This window comes from Sinocyclocheilus rhinocerous, mitochondrion (genome assembly GCF_001515625.1).
Source record: "Sinocyclocheilus rhinocerous mitochondrion,complete genome".
In the NCBI taxonomy this organism is placed as follows: Eukaryota; Metazoa; Chordata; class Actinopteri; order Cypriniformes; family Cyprinidae; genus Sinocyclocheilus; species Sinocyclocheilus rhinocerous.
This window is the reverse complement of record NC_027168.1, coordinates 1-16,588: the sequence shown is the minus strand read 5'-3', so window position 1 is coordinate 16,588 and position 16,588 is coordinate 1. Positions and strand designations below refer to the sequence as shown.

Here is a 16,588-nt window from a genome sequence, read left to right as displayed (position 1 = left end):
CCAGAAAATAGTTTAGTTTAGAATTCTGGCTTTGGGGGCCAGGGGTGAGAGTTAAAATCTCTCTTTTCTGGGCGCTAGGGAGGAGTTTAACCTCCGATCTTCGGATTACAAGACCGATACTTTTAGATTAAGCTACTAGGGCAAGCTAGTTGTAGTGCTTTATTTTCTAATCATCCCGTTAGTGGTATGAGAATGAGGAATAGTGCGAAATATAATACGGATGCGATTTGTCCAATGATGATGAATGGGTGTTCTACTGGTATGCCTCCAATCCATGTTAAGATAACTATGTCTGCTACTAGACTTCAGAATAGGAACTGGGTAATTGGGCGGAATGTTAGTCCTCGTTGCTTTGAGGTGTGTAATAGTGGCACGAGTATTAATACTAGGATAGAAAATAGCAGTGCAAGGACACCTCCGAGTTTGTTTGGAATTGATCGTAGAATGGCATAGGCAAATAAGAAGTATCATTCTGGTTTAATGTGTGGGGGGGTAACTAAAGGGTTGGCGGGGGTGAAGTTTTCTGGGTCCCCTAGTATATTAGGGGAAAATAACGCTAGTAGTGTTAGAGCTAATAACATGATTACGAATCCCAGGAGATCTTTATACGTGAAATATGGGTGGAAAGAAATTTTGTCTGCATCTGAGTTTAGTCCTATTGGGTTGTTTGATCCTGTTTCGTGGAGGAATAGGAGGTGGAGGATGGTTGCAGCGGCAATAATAAATGGTAATAGGAAGTGGAATGCGAAGAATCGTGTTAGTGTTGCGTTATCTACTGAAAATCCGCCTCAGATTCATTGGACTAGCATATTTCCTATATATGGCACGGCGGATAGGAGGTTTGTGATTACTGTGGCCCCTCAGAAAGATATTTGTCCTCATGGTAGTACATAGCCGACAAAGGCTGTTATTATAACTAGCAGTAGAAGGACTACGCCGATGTTTCAGGTTTCTTTATAAAGATATGATCCGTAATATAGGCCTCGGGCAATGTGTATATAAATGCAAATGAAGAAGAATGATGCTCCGTTGGCGTGGATGTTTCGGATTAGTCAGCCGTAGTTGACATCTCGGCAAATGTGGGTTACTGATGAGAATGCAGTTGAAATATCCGAGGTGTAATGTATGGCTAGGAATAGGCCGGTTAGAATTTGGGTAATTAGGCATAATCCTAGTAGGGACCCAAAGTTTCATCATGTTGAAATGTTGGATGGTGCTGGTAGGTCAACTAATGCGCTGTTGGCTATTTTAATAAGGGGGTGTGTTTTTCGTAGGCTTGTCATTAATGGTTCTTGTAGTTGAATAACAACGATGGTTCTTCAAGTCATTGGTCTCGGTTAAAGTCTGAGCAAGAATTATGACCTATTTTATGTTTTTATTACTAATAGCTTTGGTTGTGGGTTTAGTTGCTGTTGCTTCTAATCCTACGCCTTATTTCGCTGCTCTTGGTTTGGTGGTTGCAGCTGGGGTTGGGTGTGGGATTTTGGTTGGCCATGGGGGTTCTTTTTTATCATTAGTTCTTTTTTTAATTTATTTAGGGGGGATGCTTGTGGTTTTTGCTTATTCGGCAGCTTTGGCTGCTGAGCCTTTTCCAGAGGCTTGGGGCAGTCGTTCTGTATTAGTGTATGTCTTGGTTTATTTATTAGGGGTTGGTTTAGTGGCGGGGTTTTTCTGAGGGGGCTGATATGAGGGTTCGTGGGTGATTGTGGATGGGCTGAAGGAGTTCTCTGTTTTGCGTGGCGATATCAGTGGTGTGGCTGTGATGTATTCGTCTGGTGGGGGTATATTAGTTATTTGTGCTTGGGTGTTGCTTTTGACTTTGCTTGTTGTTTTAGAGCTTACCCGTGGTTTAGGTCGTGGGGCTCTTCGTGCGGTTTAAAGGAGAATTGGAATGATGGCCAAGATTAGGGTTAGAAGGAATATGGTTAGGTATGTCTTGATTATTCCTCGTGTAATGTCGTTTATAGTCTTTGCTATGGTTGTTTGTGTTAGTGCCAGGCCTTTTGGCCCGATGGTTTCGAGTCATGTTTTGTCGAGTTGGGTGGCGGCGGATTGTCCTAGGGTAAGTTTAAGTTTTGGAAGGAGGCGGTGAATAGTTGTTGGGAAGAACCCTAATATATTTGAGAAGTGGTGTGTGGGGGTTACTGGGATGATTTTTACTTGTTTGCTTGTTATATTAGCTAGTTCTGTGGCCACGAGTAGGCCTGTAATTGTTACTACAAGAGCTGCTATTTTTAGGGTGGTTGGTATTGTTATGACTGGTGTTTTTATTGGCAGGAAGTTCTGTGTGATGAGGAGTCCTGCAATAATGCTTCCTCAGGCAAGTCGTTTAATAGAGTTAATCACTAGTGGGTTATTTTCGTTAATTGGGGATAGTGGTAGGAATCGTGGGGTTCCCATAATTACAAAGTATACTAGCCGGAAGCTATATACTGCGGTGAATGATGTGGCAATTAGTGTTAGGGTTAGGGCTCAGGCGTTTAGATAAGAGGTGTTTAGGGCTTCAATAATTGCATCTTTTGAGAAGAACCCTGCCAGGAAGGGGGTTCCTGTTAGGGCAAGGCTGCCAATTGTAAAGTAAGTTGAGGTGGCAGGTATAATATTGAACAGGCCTCCTATTTTTCGGATGTCTTGTTCATCGTTTAGGCTGTGAATAATTGAGCCAGAGCATAGGAATAGCATGGCTTTGAAGAAAGCGTGGGTGCAAATGTGTAGGAACGCTAGTTGTGGTTGATTTAATCCAATTGTAACTATTATTAGTCCAAGTTGGCTTGATGTTGAGAAAGCTACAATTTTTTTGATATCATTTTGGGTTAAAGCACAAGTGGCTGTAAATAATGAGGTTAATGCTCCAAGGCAGAGGCAGATTGTTAGGGCCAGCTGATTATTTTCTATAAGCGGGTGAAGGCGGATTAGTAGAAAAATCCCTGCAACAACTATAGTACTAGAATGGAGTAGGGCAGACACTGGTGTAGGGCCCTCCATGGCGGACGGTAGCCATGGGTGGAGGCCGAACTGGGCTGATTTTCCTGTTGCTGCTAAGGCAAGTCCTAGTAAGGGGACTGTTATGTCGAAGCTTTTTGATAAAACAAAGATTTGTTGAATTTCTCAGGAATTGAGGTTTATTGCAAATCAAGCTATGGTTATAATTAGTCCGATATCCCCTACTCGATTATAAATTACAGCCTGAAGAGCTGCTGTGTTAGCGTCTGCTCGTCCATGTCATCATCCAATTAGCAGGAATGATATAATCCCCACCCCCTCTCAGCCAATAAATAGTTGAAATATATTGTTGGCTGTGACTAAGATGATTATGGCTACTAGGAATGTGAGTAAGTATTTAAAGAACCGGTCAATATAGGGGTCAGAGTGTATATATCATAGTGCAAATTCTAGGATTGATCAGGTAACATATAGGGCAACTGGGACAAAAATTAAGGAGTAGTGGTCGAATTTAAAGCTAATATTGATGTCAAATGTTTGAGTATTTATCCATTGTCAATTTGTAATAATGCCCTCTGTTTTCAGATTTAGGAAAATTATAAGTGGTAACAGGCTGACGAAGAATGCGGAACTAACGGCAGTTTTGGTTATTTTTGCTATGTTGAGTTCTTGTTGACTAGGGCTTAGTGTGGTGAGTAGTGGGTATATTAAAATAAAGAAGATTAGAAGAAGAGATGAGTGTATAATTAGTGTCATTTTAGCTTTCACTTGGATTTGCACCAAGAGTTTTTGGTTCCTAAGACCAACGGATGGGCTGTTATCCTTTGAAAGCGCAAGGAAGCCGTGGATTTTAACTACGGAGTGTAAGGATTAGCAGTGCTTACTATTTTCTGATTCTTCCTTGGTGAGTAAGGAGGTTTTAACTCCTATCTTTAGAATCACAATCTAATGTTTTGGTTGAAACTATACTTACAGTAACACCATCCTCACATGAGTTCTGGTTTTGTCACTAGTAGGATGACGGGGATTAGGTGTAGGGTTATTAGCAGGTGTTCTCGGGTGTGGAAGGGTTGAAGCCCTATAATATGTTTGGGTGTTGGGCCCCGTTGTGATATAAGAAATATATATAGAGAATAACCAGCTGTGATTAATGTTCCTAGGCCAGTAAGTAAGATGGTTCATGGGGATCAGCTGAATAGTGTTGTGATAATTATGAGCTCTCCTATTAGGTTAGGTAGTGGGGGGAGTGCTAAGTTGGCTAGATTGGCGGTGAATCATCATGCTGCGGTTAGTGGAAAAATTACTTGCAGCCCTCGGGCGAGTATTATCGTTCGGCTGTGGGTTCGCTCATAGGCTGTGTTGGCTAAGCAAAATAGTGCTGAGGATACTAGTCCGTGGGCAATTATTAAAATAATTGCTCCTGAGAATCCTCATGGGGTTTGAATTAGGATTCCCCCTGTCACTAGTCCTATGTGGCTTACAGATGAGTAGGCAATTAGTGATTTTAGGTCTGTTTGTCGAAGGCAAATTAATCCGGTTATAATAATACCTCAGAGGGCTAGGATAATGAATGGGTAGGCTAGCTCTTTTGATAGAGGATCTAGTATTACTATTATGCGTATCATTCCATATCCGCCAAGTTTTAGTAGGACTGCTGCTAGCACTATTGATCCTGCTACAGGGGCTTCTACATGTGCTTTGGGTAGCCATAGGTGAACCCCGTATAATGGTATTTTAACTAAAAATGCGATCAGGCAGCCAGCTCATCAAATTATATGGCCTCAAGAGTTGAGTTGAAGAGGTTGTGAGTATTGGAGTACTAATATTGATAGTGTACCTGTAGATTGTTGAAGAAGAAGTAGGGCAACTAGAAGTGGGAGTGACCCTGCTAGAGTGTAGAATAGGAAGTAGGTTCCTGCATTAAGTCGTTCGGTTTGATTTCCTCAACGGGTAATAATGATAAGGGTTGGGATAAGTGTAGCTTCAAATATAATGTAAAATATAATGATTTCTGTGGCACCGAATGCTATAATTAGAAAGGTTTGTAGTGAGGCGAGAAGTGTAATATAAGAGCGTTGTCGACTAATTGGCTCGGGGCTAATATGGTTTTGGCTGGCTAGAATTATAAGTGGAAGTAATCAGCATGTTAGCACTAAAAGGGGGGTTGATAATGGGTCTGTGGCTAGATATATATTAGAGGAGGTTCATCCGGCTTCTGAGGTTCATTTTAATCATATTAGGCTAATGGAGGCAATTAGGAGGCTGTGTGCGGTTGTGGTTGTTCATAGTCATTTAGGGGAGGCTAATCAAATTGTTGGGAATAACATGATTGTGGGGATTAGTACTTTTAGCATTGTAGGAGGTTAAGGTTTTGTAGTCGGTCAGTTCCATGAGTGCGGGCAGTAGCAACTAGTAGTGCTAGGCCAGTGCTTGCTTCACAGGCAGAGAAGGCTAGTAGTAATATAGGAGCTGTTGAGAATGCTGTTGATTCGAATTGCAGCGTTCATAGGGCTAGTGCGATAAATAGGGATAATATTATTCCTTCTAGGCATAGGAGTGCGGAGAGTAGGTGGGTTCGGTGAAATGCTAGTCCTATTAAACCTAAAATAAATGCTGAACTAAAGCTGAAATGTACGGGTGTCATAAGGGGGTCGTGGATTTAAACCACGGCTTTCTGAGTCGAAGTCAGAGGTCTTGTTTTGGACTAGCCCCCTATTCTGCTCACTCTAGGCCGCCTTGGGTTCATTCGTAGATTAGTCCCAGTGTTAGTAAAATTAGGACTGTTGTGGCCCAGAAGAGTGTTTCGGTGGGGTTATGGAGCTGGTCTCCTCAGGGTAGTGGGAGGAGGAGGGCAATTTCTAGGTCAAAGAGGAGGAATAGAATTGCTACTAGAAAGAAGCGTAGGGAAAATGGTAGTCGGGCGGAGCCTAGGGGGTCAAATCCGCACTCGTATGGTGATAATTTTTCTGCGTCGGGGCTTATTTGTGGAAGTCAAAAAGATACAGCCGCTAGGATTAAGGATAGGGTTGTTGTAATAATTAAAATAGTTATAATTAAATTCATTATCTTTCCTTGGGGTTTAACCAAGACTGTGTGATTGGAAGTCACTTGTACTAACTTTAATACTAGGAAGATTATGAGCCTCATCAATAGATAGATACGTAGAGGAACAGTCATACTACGTCAACAAAGTGTCAGTATCAGGCAGCGGCTTCAAAGCCGAAGTGGTGTTCAGATGTAAAGTGGTATTGGATTTGGCGTAGGAGGCATACTGCTAGGAAGGTTGATCCAATAATAACGTGTAGCCCATGGAAGCCCGTGGCTACAAAGAATGTTGAACCATAGACTCCGTCTGCGATTGTAAATGGTGCTTCGTAATATTCCATGGCTTGTAGTGCGGTGAAATAAAGCCCTAATAGAATGGTTAGTGTTAGGGATTGAATAGCTTGTTTTCGTTCTCCCTCTATAATGCTGTGGTGGGTTCATGTTACTGTGACGCCTGATGCTAACAGTACGGCTGTGTTGAGGAGTGGGACCTCAAATGGGTCTAGTGGGGTAATTCCCGTGGGGGGTCAGCAACCTCCTAACTCTGGGGTGGGTGCCAGGCTTGAGTGGTAAAAGGCTCAGAAGAACCCTAAGAAGAAGAATACCTCTGAGGTAATAAATAGAATTATTCCATATCGTAGTCCTTTTTGTACTGGTGGTGTGTGGTGGCCTTGAAAGGTCCCCTCTCGAATAATGTCACGTCATCATTGGTGTATGGTGAGAAGTAGGAGGATTAATCCTAAGGTTATTAGTGTTGTTGAGTGGAAGTGGAATCAGACTGCTAGGCCGGATGTTATTAGTAAGGCAGCGATAGCTCCGGTCAGTGGTCATGGGCTTGGGTCAACTATGTGGTAGGCATGTGCTTGGTGGGCCATTAAACGTTTTCTTGTAAATATAGGCTTAAAAGAAGTACAAATACATAAGCTTGGATTATTGCTACTGCAATTTCTAATAGTGTAAGCAGAAAGAGTACAGTAGCGGTTAGAATTGCTACTGTTGGTATTATTGGTAGAAGGACAAATACAGCTGTGGCGATAAGTTGAATTAGGAGGTGGCCTGCGGTTAGGTTGGCTGTAAGTCGGACCCCCAGGGCCAATGGTCGGATAAATAAGCTAATTGTTTCGATAATAATTAATACAGGGATTAGTAAGATGGGTGTTCCTTCTGGTAATAAGTGTCCTAAAGCGACTGTTGGTTGGTTTCGTATTCCAATAATTACTGTGGCAAGTCATAGTGGCACGGCAAATCCTATATTAAAGGATAGTTGTGTTGTGGGTGTGAAGGTATAGGGTAATAGGCCAAGCATATTAATTGTGATTAAGAAAATTATTAATGAGGCTAACAATAATGCTCATTTATGTCCTCCTATGTTTAGTGGTAGTATTAGTTGATTAGTAAATCGATTAATAAATCATCCTTGGATTGTGGTGAGTCGATTGTTAACTCATCGAGATGAGGGGGTCGGATAAAGTACTCAGGGTAGTGCGATTGCGATGGCAATTAGTGGAATCCCTAGATATGTTGGGCTTGCAAATTGGTCAAAGAAGCTTATTATCATGGTCAGTGTCAGGACCCAGTTTTGTGTTTTTTAGCGCTTACTGAGGTTGGTTTATTTGGTGAAATGTGATTTAAGATTTTGGTTGGGATAATGGCTAGGAAAAGTAATCATGCGTATACTAGAATTATGAATCAAGGGCCGGGGTTTAATTGTGGCATTTCACTAAGGGTGGTCGGGAATCACCAACTTTTGGCTTAAAAGGCCAATGCTTTGTCCGATATTTAGCTTCTTAGCGAGGCGTCTTCTAGTATTAATGAGGATCAGTTTTCGAAGTGTTCTAGTGGTACTGCTTCAACCACAATTGGCATAAAGCTGTGATTAGCCCCGCAGATTTCAGAGCATTGTCCATAGAATAATCCTGGACGTGAGGCAATAAAGGCGGTTTGATTTAGTCGTCCTGGGACTGCATCTATTTTTATGCCAAGGGATGGAACGGCTCAAGAATGTAGTACGTCTTCAGCGGATACTAGGATACGGATTGGGGACTCTATTGGGACAACTATTCGGTGGTCCGTTTCCAGGAGTCGGAATTGACCGGGGGCGAGGTCTTGGGTTGGTACTATGTAAGAGTCAAACCCCAGATCTTCATAATCTGTATATTCATAGCTTCAGTATCATTGATGTCCTATTGCTTTAATTGTTAAGTGGGGGTCGTTGATCTCGTCCATGAGGTATAGAATGCGTAGAGAGGGGAGGGCAATAAGCACTAAAATGACGGCTGGTAAAATAGTTCATACGATTTCGATTTCTTGGGAGTCTAAGATGTACTTGTTAGTAAGTTTGGTTGATACCATTGCAATAATAATATACAATACTAAGGTGCTAATTAGGAACACAATTATTAATGCGTGGTCGTGGAAGTGAAGAAGTTCTTCTATAACGGGGGATGCTGCGTCTTGAAATCCTAGTTGTGTTGGGTGTGCCATTAAGTTTCAGGCTTAAGACATGCGGGGGTTTAACCTACAATTTCACCTTGACAAGGTGGTGTAATTTACATTTTACTAATGTCTTTAAAAGGAAGTGACAGAGTGGTTATGTGGTTGGCTTGAAACCAGCATATGGGGGTTCAATTCCTCCCTTTCTCGTTAATTTGATTGAATTTGGACAAATGCTGGTTCCTCATACGTATGATATGGAGGGGGGCAGCCGTGGAGTCATTCTACATTTGTTATTGTTAGTTCTACAGATAGTACCTCCCGTTTAGCGGCGAAGGCTTCTCATAGAATAAATAGGAATATAATAACCGCCACTAGAGAAATTAGTGATCCAATGGATGATACTGTATTTCATAAGGCGTAGGCGTCTGGGTAGTCAGAATATCGTCGTGGCATGCCCGCTAGGCCTAGGAAGTGTTGTGGGAAGAATGTTAGGTTAACTCCGATAAACATAACTGCAAAGTGGATTTTTGTTCATGTGCTGTGGAGGGTGTATCCGGCTAGTAGGGGGAATCAGTGTACGAAGGCTGCTATAATAGCAAATACAGCGCCTATTGATAGTACATAGTGGAAATGTGCTACTACGTAATAAGTATCATGAAGGACAATGTCTAGTGATGAGTTGGATAGGACGATTCCTGTGAGCCCGCCTACTGTAAATAGGAAAATGAACCCCAGAGCCCATAGTATGGGTGTTTCTCATTTGATCGACCCCCCGTGAAGTGTGGCTAATCAGCTGAATACTTTTACACCTGTTGGGATGGCAATAATTATTGTTGCAGATGTAAAGTATGCACGAGTGTCTACGTCCATACCGACGGTGAATATGTGGTGGGCTCATACAATAAACCCTAGAAGGCCGATGGCCATTATTGCTCACACCATACCTATATAACCAAACGGTTCTTTTTTACCTGAGTAGTAGGCTACAACATGGGAGATGATTCCAAATCCTGGAAGGATAAGAATGTAGACTTCTGGGTGACCAAAGAATCAGAATAGGTGTTGGTAAAGGATTGGGTCTCCTCCGCCTGCTGGGTCAAAGAATGTGGTGTTGAGGTTTCGATCTGTTAGTAGTATTGTAATCCCGGCAGCTAAAACAGGCAGTGATAAGAGGAGTAGGACGGCGGTTACAAGTACGGATCAGACGAACAGGGGTGTTTGATACTGAGAGATGGCTGGGGGCTTCATGTTAATGGTTGTGGTGATGAAGTTAATTGCCCCCAGGATTGATGAAACACCTGCTAGGTGAAGTGAAAAAATTGTTAGGTCTACTGATGCTCCTGCGTGGGCTAGATTTCCTGCAAGGGGCGGATATACTGTTCACCCTGTTCCGGCCCCAGCTTCAACACCAGAAGAGGCTAATAGCAGCAGGAATGATGGGGGTAATAATCAGAAACTTATGTTATTTATTCGTGGGAATGCTATGTCTGGGGCTCCGATTATTAGTGGTACAAGTCAGTTTCCAAATCCCCCAATAAGAACGGGTATTACTATAAAGAAGATTATTACGAAGGCGTGGGCAGTGACGATAACGTTATAAATTTGGTCATCACCTAGAAGTGACCCGGGTTGGCTAAGCTCAGCTCGAATAAGAAGGCTTAAGGCGGTTCCCACTATTCCGGCTCAGGCACCAAATACGAGATAAAGGGTACCAATGTCTTTGTGGTTGGTAGAGAAGAATCAGCGCGTGATTGCCACAGGTAGGGTAGCCGAGCGTTTAGGCGGTGGGTTGTAGCCCCGAAGATAGAGGTTTAAGTCCTTTTCCTATCAGCCTCGTGGTGAAGAACACATTGGATTGCAAATTCAAAGATGCAGATTAATACTCTGCCGGGGCTTTCCCCGCCTTACTGACTAGGCGGCGGGGAAAGTAGATGGATGCTCGCTGGCTTGAGCGCTTAGCTGTTAACTAAGAGTTTGTAGGATCGAGGCCTTCCCGTCTAGTAGGGCTTTAGCTTAATAAAAGTGCCTGGTTTGCAGTCAGGAGATGCGAGTTAGTTTCTTGTAGGCCTTAATCAGGGACTAGAAGATTTTCACTTCTACTTAGAGCTTTGAAGGCTCTTGGTCTTAATGTTATCCTAAGTTCCTAGGTGATTAGTATTAGAATGGTTGGGGTTATTGGTAATAACCCCAGGGCGGCTGTGGTAAATAGGGCTAGAGATAAAGAGGTTTGGGTTATTTGAGTTCGTCAGGGGGTGGTTGAGTTGATTATGTTGGGGGAAATGGTTAGTGTTATTGCGTAACATAGTCGTAAGTAGAAGTATAGGCTGATTAAGGTGGCTAGGGCTATGGCTGTGGCGGTGAGGGGGAGGTCTTGTTTTGTTAGTTCTTGTAAGATTAGTCATTTTGGTATAAATCCTGTGAGTGGTGGTAGGCCTCCTAGTGAGAGTAAGACTAGGGCAGTTGTTGATGCCAGGATGGGGCTTTTTGATCAGGTTGTTGCTAGTGTGTTGATTTTGGTTGTTAATAATATTTTTAGGGTTAGGAATGCTGCGGAGGTTATGATAATATATGTTCCTAGTGCAACTAAGGTGAGTTGGGGGGCGTACTGGATTACAATAATTATTCATCCTATATGTGCGATTGAAGAATAGGCTAGAATTTTCCGTAGCTGGGTTTGGTTTAGCCCTCCTCAGCCCCCGACCAGTGTGGATGTAATTCCTAGTAGTGTTAGTAGTGATGGGTCGATAGTTTGTGCTGTTTGGATAATAAGTGCGAATGGGGCGAGTTTTTGTCAGGTAGATAGGATGAGCCCTGTTAATAGATCTAATCCTTGTAGCACTTCTGGTATTCAGAAATGTATTGGTGCGAGTCCAATTTTAAGTGCTAGGGCTGCTATAAATATTGTGCTGGCGATGGGATTTGATAGGTTGTTGATGCTTCATTCTCCGGTTATTCAGGCATTTGTTGTGCTTGCAAATAGGATTATTGCTGCTGCGGTGGCCTGGGTTAGGAAGTATTTTGTAGTTGCTTCTACTGCACGGGGGTGGTGGTGTTGTGCTATTAAGGGGGTGATTGCTAGTGTATTGATTTCTAGGCCTATTCAAGCTAGGAGTCAGTGAGAGCTAGCAAAGGTTAGGGTGGTTCCTAGTCCTAGACTAGATAGTAGGACTGCAAGTACGTATGGGTTCATTGGCGGAGGAGGGATTTTAACCGTCATGTTCGGGGTATGGGCCCGAAAGCTTAATTGGCTGACCCCGCCTTAGAAAGTGGTGTAAGGGAAGCACCTGGAGTTTTGATCTCTTGAGTATGGGTTCAATTCCCTTCTTTCTAGGAACTGAGGGGATTTTAACCTCTGTAATTCACTCTATCAAAGTGGTCCTTGGGTGCTCAGGCACAGTTCCTTGGTTATAGTTGTGGGGGGAGTCCTGCTAGTGCAATCGGTAGGGCGGTGTGTCATAATACGAAGGCTAGTGTAAGGGGAAGGAAGTTTTTTCATGCTAGGTGTATTAGTTGATCGTATCGGAATCGCGGGTATGAGGCCCGCACTCATAGGAATATAATGGACAGTAACGCGGCTTTAATTATAAGGTTGATTGTTGTGAGCTCTGGAATGCTTGGAATGTGCGAGGCCCCTAAAAATAGGACAGCTGATAGGGTATTTATTAGAAGGATGTTGGCGTATTCGGCTAGGAAGAATAGTGCGAAGGGGCCCCCTGCGTATTCTACATTGAAACCGGACACTAGTTCTGATTCTCCTTCTGTTAGGTCGAATGGTGTTCGGTTTGTTTCGGCTAGTGTTGAGATATATCATATCGCGGCTAAAGGCCAGGCGGGGATAAGTAGTCAAATACTTTCTTGGGTGATGTTGAATGTTTGTAGGGTGTACCCCCCTGAAAAAATAATTACAGACAGGAGAATTAGTCCGAGACTGACTTCATATGAAATTGTTTGAGCTACGGCTCGTAAAGCGCCAATTAGTGCGTATTTTGAATTTGAGGCTCAACCTGACCCTAAAATTGAGTATACTGCAAGGCTTGATAGGGCTAAGATAAACAGAATTCCTAGGTTTAGGTCAGTTACTGGGTGAGGTATGGGTATAGGTGCTCATAGGGTTATGGCTAGGGTTAGTGCAAGTACTGGGGTGGTTAAAAATAGGAATGGGGATGATGTAGATGGGCGGACGGGCTCTTTGGTAAAGAGTTTTAGTCCGTCGGCAATGGGTTGTAGTAGTCCGTAAGGGCCTACTACGTTTGGTCCTTTTCGTAATTGCATATATCCTAGTACTTTTCGTTCAATGAGTGTTAGGAAGGCTACTGCTAGGAGTACTGGTACAATGTAGGCTAAGGGGTTGATTAAGTGGGTGATTAGGGTGTTTAACATAAACTGGGGAGAGGATTTGAACCTCTGGTTAAAAGGGCTTAGGCCTTTCGCAATTTACCATGCTCTGCCACCCCAGTATGTCCTTATTTTGGCCAGCTGGGGTTTTGGCCCCCCTTTATTTTATTTATTTGTTTTCATAAATTGGGGTGGGGCGTGCTTTAAGTATGGGCCCCTCTTTTCCGATCCTTTCGTACTAGGAAAAGTGGCGTTACAGATAGAAACTGACCTGGATTGCTCCGGTCTGAACTCAGATCACGTAGGACTTTAATCGTTGAACAAACGAACCCTTAATAGCGGCTGCACCATTAGGATGTCCTGATCCAACATCGAGGTCGTAAACCCCCTCGTCGATATGGACTCTGGGAGAGGATTGCGCTGTTATCCCTAGGGTAACTTGGTTCATTGATCGGTTTAATATTGGCCGGATCATGCTTGGTCAGATATTCTGTGGCTTAGAGATGTCTCTCTTGGTTTTAGGAGGTTCTCCCAGTCCATTTGGAGGCTTTTTTTTCCTCCGTGGTCGCCCCAACCGAAGGTAAAATCTCATGTTCACAAAGTTTTTACTTTTTATTGAGTTGCTTTACGTGATTGAGTTTTGTACCTTAAGCTCCAAAGGGTCTTCTCGTCTTGTATTATTATACCCGCTTCTGCACGGGTAGATCAATTTCACTGACTTGAAAAGGGAGACAGTTAAGCCCTCGTTTGGCCATTCATACAGGTCTTTATTTAAAAGACAAGTGATTGCGCTACCTTTGCACGGTTAAAATACCGCGGCCGTTGAACTTGTGGTCACTGGGCAGGCTGGACCTCCTATACTTGGTTGTGTTGCAGGAGGCGATGTTTTTGGTAAACAGGCGAGGCTTGTGTTTGCCGAGTTCCTTCCTTTTCTTTTAGTCTTTCCTTTGATAGCACTCCAGTGTGGGGGTAACGATAGTTCAGTGTGGGTTTTTCTTGATTTTTTTTGTAATTCACATTGCTCTCTGGGGTTGAGTTCGTTAGTTGCCAATGGTTAGTCCGGTTTGGCTTACACTTGTGCTTGGAGAAGGGCGGGCCTTCTTGTTACTCATTTTAGCATAATCTCTTCCATGTGGGCATGGGTTGGCCTAATAATATTTAGGGGAATAAGATTTTTTATCAGGATAATAAACTTTTATCTGTCTGAGCTTTAACGCTTTCTGTTTAGGTGGCTGCTTTTAGGCCCACTAGAACAGTATGTTTTATATATTATGATCTTTATCCTCCTGGAAAGGTTGTGTCCTTTGTTAAAGGGGCTGTACCCCCTTTAACTAACTCTCGTATGTCTCTCTTAGGGTCTTGTTCATGTTTATTTGATTTGGGGAATACGAGGCTGAACTTCTATTCATTTCTTGGGCAACCAGCTATCACCAGGTTCGGTAGGTCTGTCACTTCTACCCGGAGCTCTTCCCACTCTTTTGCCACAGAGACGGGTTGGCCCTAATAGGCTGTCTCGGGGTAGCTCACCTGGTTTCGGGGTTTCAAACTAAAGGTCTCTTTGCTTGGGTATACTGGCTAAATCATGATGCGAAAGGTACGAGTTTTAATCTTTGCTTTTTAGTGCTTATATGGGTTGTTTCATTTCTCTTTCAGCCTTCCCTTGCGGTACTATTTCTATTGCTTTGTAGAACCTTTTCTGTCTCCCATACTCAGGTAAAAGAATGGTTTAGTTTTTGGTATTGGGCTTATTTTATTTTATTTATATTGTTTGGTTATTAAGTAGTTAAGCTAGCTGTTTGGCTCAGGGCGATCCAGTTTGCATGGATGTCTTCTCGGTGTAAGTGAGATGCTTAACTGACTCAGCCACGCCTTGGGTTTGATCCAAGTGCACCTTCCGGTACACTTACCGTGTTACGACTTGTCTCCCCTTGTCGGTGCTATTATGTTAGGTATTTTTGGTGCGTTTTGACGGGGGAGAGTGACGGGCGGTGTGTACGCGTCTCAGAGCCGGGTTCAAAGGGACACTCTGTTTCCTTTTTACTACTAAATCCTCCTTCAAGCACTGTTTCATGGTGCATGTTCGTAATATTCTATATTAGAAAATGTAGCCCATTTCTTCCCACTTCATGCGCTACACCTCGACCTGACGTATTGGGTTGTGCCCATTTTGCTTACTTTTATTACCTTCATAGGGTAAGCTGACGACGGCGGTATATAGGCTGGGGTGGCTAGAAGTGGTGAGGTTAGACGGGGGTTATCGGTTCTAGAACAGGCTCCTCTAGGGGGGTCTGAGACACCGTCAGGTCCTTTGGGTTTTAAGCTAATGCTCGTAGTACCCTGGCGGGCATCTAATTGTAACTGGATGCCTAGGTTTACGGCTGGGCATAGTGGGGTATCTAATCCCAGTTTGTTTCCCAGCTTTCGTGGGGTCAGGTGAATTTATTAAAGCTACTTTCGTGTTAGGGCCTCGGACACCTAGAAGCGTATGACAGCCAAGGGGTCATTTGGCTTTATTTTTGTCTATCCTTAACCACCCTTTACGCCGTTGTAGTATCAACTAGGGCCTCTCGTCTAACCGCGGTGGCTGGCACGAGTTTTACCGGCCCTCTTAACACTAACTGAGTCAAGTTTTCACTTATGGCTTAATGTTTATCACTGCTGAATTCCCTTGGGGGTGTGGCTTGGCTAGGCGTCTTGGGCTAACGTTTGTGCCTGATGCCCGCTCCTCGTCCCCGGGCAGGGGATTGAGGGCATATTCACTGGGTTGCGGAGACTTGCATGTGTAAGTTGAGTTAGAGCTGATAATAAGGTCGGGACCATGCCTTTATGCATGCGGAGTTTTTTAGGACCCATCTTAGCATCTTCAGTGCTATGCTTTGTATTAAGCTACGCTAGCTGCTTAATAATATTAGAATATTTAGTGCCGGGCTATTTTTGTAAAATTTTTAGTAGGGGTTGTTAGGCTGGTGGTGAGTTGTTACAATAAAAATTGGTGCATATATATATATATATATATATATATAATGGGATGCCAATTTACACCACAACTCGTTGGCTGATACGTTCTTGAGTCCTTCTTGCTTTTGGGGTTTGACAAGAATAACAGGATTCGCTGAGCGTAGGGGGGTAGGGGGGTTTGTCGCGCAAAAACCAAAGGGGACACTATGTAAGGATAAGTTGAACAATAGACATACATGTTATGCACTTGAGATAATAGAATGTAATTCTTAAATTATGTCTTATAATAATTAATTTATATTGTCACTTACAAGGAAACTGCTCAACCTTGATTCACATTTGAGCCTGCACTTTGAGATGCAAAATGAAAATGAAAAAAAAGGAGAACGTTATGCATATAAAAGAATGCCCGGCATGGTGGGTAACGAGACATATGTACTACACCATTAATCAAATGCCAGTATAATTATTTGAGAGGGGAATATTCATGTTATGTGCCTGAAATAGGAACCAGATGCCAGTAATAGTTCATATTGTGCTACCCTTACAGTTAATGCCCTTGATTCTATCATGCATGATATGTCTTTGTACAACCGGTTGGTGGTTTCTTACTACATTAATATTTTCGAGTAAAATCTTATAGCTGGTTATTTCAAGGAAAAATTTGAGGTCAAATTTTTGGGGAATAATATATTACCCAAGTTGAAATAATATTATTTCTGAGTTTTAATAGTATGGTTTATGCATACCCTAATATTTAGTACTTGCTTTATGGTCAAAATAATGAATTGGTGATAATACATATATGTATTAACACATCTCTGTAAAATTATACATTTTTACATTGATACCATAAGGGGACGGCTTATCC

The 16,588-nt window shown here is 42.8% G+C and overlaps 13 protein-coding genes and 24 non-coding genes across 37 annotated transcripts, besides 1 other annotated feature; 10 read left to right on the top strand and 27 right to left on the bottom strand. All coding sequences in view use genetic code 2, as the record gives it.

Moving 5' to 3' along the window:
• ABY15_gt22 lies at positions 1 to 72 on the top strand. Its single transcript has one exon. It is a non-coding gene; the product is annotated as a tRNA-Pro (tRNA).
• Positions 71 to 142, bottom strand: ABY15_gt21. The gene has a single exon. It is a non-coding gene; the product is annotated as a tRNA-Thr (tRNA).
• CYTB (cytochrome b) lies at positions 143 to 1,283 on the bottom strand. Its single transcript has one exon. A coding segment is annotated over exon 1 (1,141 nt).
• A 5-nt stretch (positions 1,284 to 1,288) lies between these two features.
• On the top strand, positions 1,289 to 1,357 carry ABY15_gt20. Its single transcript has one exon. It is a non-coding gene; the product is annotated as a tRNA-Glu (tRNA).
• ND6 (NADH dehydrogenase subunit 6) lies at positions 1,358 to 1,879 on the top strand. Its single transcript has one exon. The coding sequence runs from the start codon at positions 1,358 to 1,360 to the stop codon at positions 1,877 to 1,879; it is 522 nt and encodes a 173-aa protein (YP_009142200.1).
• On the bottom strand, positions 1,876 to 3,699 carry ND5 (NADH dehydrogenase subunit 5). The gene has a single exon. It carries the CDS (start codon positions 3,697 to 3,699, stop codon positions 1,876 to 1,878), a length of 1,824 nt encoding a protein of 607 aa, YP_009142199.1.
• A 3-nt stretch (positions 3,700 to 3,702) lies between these two features.
• Positions 3,703 to 3,775, top strand: ABY15_gt19. Its single transcript has one exon. It is a non-coding gene; the product is annotated as a tRNA-Leu (tRNA).
• Position 3,776: 1 nt separating this feature from the next.
• ABY15_gt18 lies at positions 3,777 to 3,846 on the bottom strand. Its single transcript has one exon. It is a non-coding gene; the product is annotated as a tRNA-Ser (tRNA).
• On the bottom strand, positions 3,847 to 3,916 carry ABY15_gt17. Its single transcript has one exon. It is a non-coding gene; the product is annotated as a tRNA-His (tRNA).
• On the bottom strand, positions 3,917 to 5,297 carry ND4 (NADH dehydrogenase subunit 4). The gene has a single exon. A coding segment is annotated over exon 1 (1,381 nt).
• Positions 5,291 to 5,587, bottom strand: ND4L (NADH dehydrogenase subunit 4L). Its single transcript has one exon. It carries the CDS (start codon positions 5,585 to 5,587, stop codon positions 5,291 to 5,293), a length of 297 nt encoding a protein of 98 aa, YP_009142197.1.
• On the bottom strand, positions 5,588 to 5,657 carry ABY15_gt16. The gene has a single exon. It is a non-coding gene; the product is annotated as a tRNA-Arg (tRNA).
• On the bottom strand, positions 5,658 to 6,006 carry ND3 (NADH dehydrogenase subunit 3). Its single transcript has one exon. A coding segment is annotated over exon 1 (349 nt).
• Positions 6,007 to 6,078, bottom strand: ABY15_gt15. Its single transcript has one exon. It is a non-coding gene; the product is annotated as a tRNA-Gly (tRNA).
• Positions 6,079 to 6,863, bottom strand: COX3 (cytochrome c oxidase subunit III). Its single transcript has one exon. A coding segment is annotated over exon 1 (785 nt).
• On the bottom strand, positions 6,863 to 7,546 carry ATP6 (ATP synthase F0 subunit 6). Its single transcript has one exon. The coding sequence runs from the start codon at positions 7,544 to 7,546 to the stop codon at positions 6,863 to 6,865; it is 684 nt and encodes a 227-aa protein (YP_009142194.1).
• On the bottom strand, positions 7,540 to 7,704 carry ATP8 (ATP synthase F0 subunit 8). Its single transcript has one exon. It carries the CDS (start codon positions 7,702 to 7,704, stop codon positions 7,540 to 7,542), a length of 165 nt encoding a protein of 54 aa, YP_009142193.1.
• Position 7,705: 1 nt separating this feature from the next.
• Positions 7,706 to 7,780, bottom strand: ABY15_gt14. Its single transcript has one exon. It is a non-coding gene; the product is annotated as a tRNA-Lys (tRNA).
• A 1-nt stretch (position 7,781) lies between these two features.
• On the bottom strand, positions 7,782 to 8,472 carry COX2 (cytochrome c oxidase subunit II). The gene has a single exon. A coding segment is annotated over exon 1 (691 nt).
• Positions 8,473 to 8,484: 12 nt separating this feature from the next.
• On the bottom strand, positions 8,485 to 8,556 carry ABY15_gt13. The gene has a single exon. It is a non-coding gene; the product is annotated as a tRNA-Asp (tRNA).
• A 4-nt stretch (positions 8,557 to 8,560) lies between these two features.
• On the top strand, positions 8,561 to 8,631 carry ABY15_gt12. The gene has a single exon. It is a non-coding gene; the product is annotated as a tRNA-Ser (tRNA).
• On the bottom strand, positions 8,632 to 10,182 carry COX1 (cytochrome c oxidase subunit I). The gene has a single exon. It carries the CDS (start codon positions 10,180 to 10,182, stop codon positions 8,632 to 8,634), a length of 1,551 nt encoding a protein of 516 aa, YP_009142191.1.
• Position 10,183: 1 nt separating this feature from the next.
• On the top strand, positions 10,184 to 10,254 carry ABY15_gt11. The gene has a single exon. It is a non-coding gene; the product is annotated as a tRNA-Tyr (tRNA).
• Positions 10,253 to 10,321, top strand: ABY15_gt10. Its single transcript has one exon. It is a non-coding gene; the product is annotated as a tRNA-Cys (tRNA).
• A 31-nt stretch (positions 10,322 to 10,352) lies between these two features.
• ABY15_gt09 lies at positions 10,353 to 10,425 on the top strand. Its single transcript has one exon. It is a non-coding gene; the product is annotated as a tRNA-Asn (tRNA).
• Position 10,426: 1 nt separating this feature from the next.
• On the top strand, positions 10,427 to 10,495 carry ABY15_gt08. The gene has a single exon. It is a non-coding gene; the product is annotated as a tRNA-Ala (tRNA).
• Positions 10,496 to 10,497: 2 nt separating this feature from the next.
• ABY15_gt07 lies at positions 10,498 to 10,569 on the bottom strand. The gene has a single exon. It is a non-coding gene; the product is annotated as a tRNA-Trp (tRNA).
• On the bottom strand, positions 10,570 to 11,614 carry ND2 (NADH dehydrogenase subunit 2). Its single transcript has one exon. A coding segment is annotated over exon 1 (1,045 nt).
• ABY15_gt06 lies at positions 11,615 to 11,683 on the bottom strand. Its single transcript has one exon. It is a non-coding gene; the product is annotated as a tRNA-Met (tRNA).
• On the top strand, positions 11,684 to 11,755 carry ABY15_gt05. Its single transcript has one exon. It is a non-coding gene; the product is annotated as a tRNA-Gln (tRNA).
• ABY15_gt04 lies at positions 11,753 to 11,826 on the bottom strand. The gene has a single exon. It is a non-coding gene; the product is annotated as a tRNA-Ile (tRNA).
• Positions 11,827 to 11,829: 3 nt separating this feature from the next.
• ND1 (NADH dehydrogenase subunit 1) lies at positions 11,830 to 12,804 on the bottom strand. The gene has a single exon. It carries the CDS (start codon positions 12,802 to 12,804, stop codon positions 11,830 to 11,832), a length of 975 nt encoding a protein of 324 aa, YP_009142189.1.
• Positions 12,805 to 12,882, bottom strand: ABY15_gt03. Its single transcript has one exon. It is a non-coding gene; the product is annotated as a tRNA-Leu (tRNA).
• On the bottom strand, positions 12,883 to 14,560 carry ABY15_gr01. Its single transcript has one exon. It is a non-coding gene; the product is annotated as a 16S ribosomal RNA (ribosomal RNA).
• ABY15_gt02 lies at positions 14,561 to 14,632 on the bottom strand. Its single transcript has one exon. It is a non-coding gene; the product is annotated as a tRNA-Val (tRNA).
• On the bottom strand, positions 14,633 to 15,586 carry ABY15_gr02. Its single transcript has one exon. It is a non-coding gene; the product is annotated as a 12S ribosomal RNA (ribosomal RNA).
• Positions 15,587 to 15,655, bottom strand: ABY15_gt01. Its single transcript has one exon. It is a non-coding gene; the product is annotated as a tRNA-Phe (tRNA).
• Positions 15,656 to 16,588: a D loop (control region).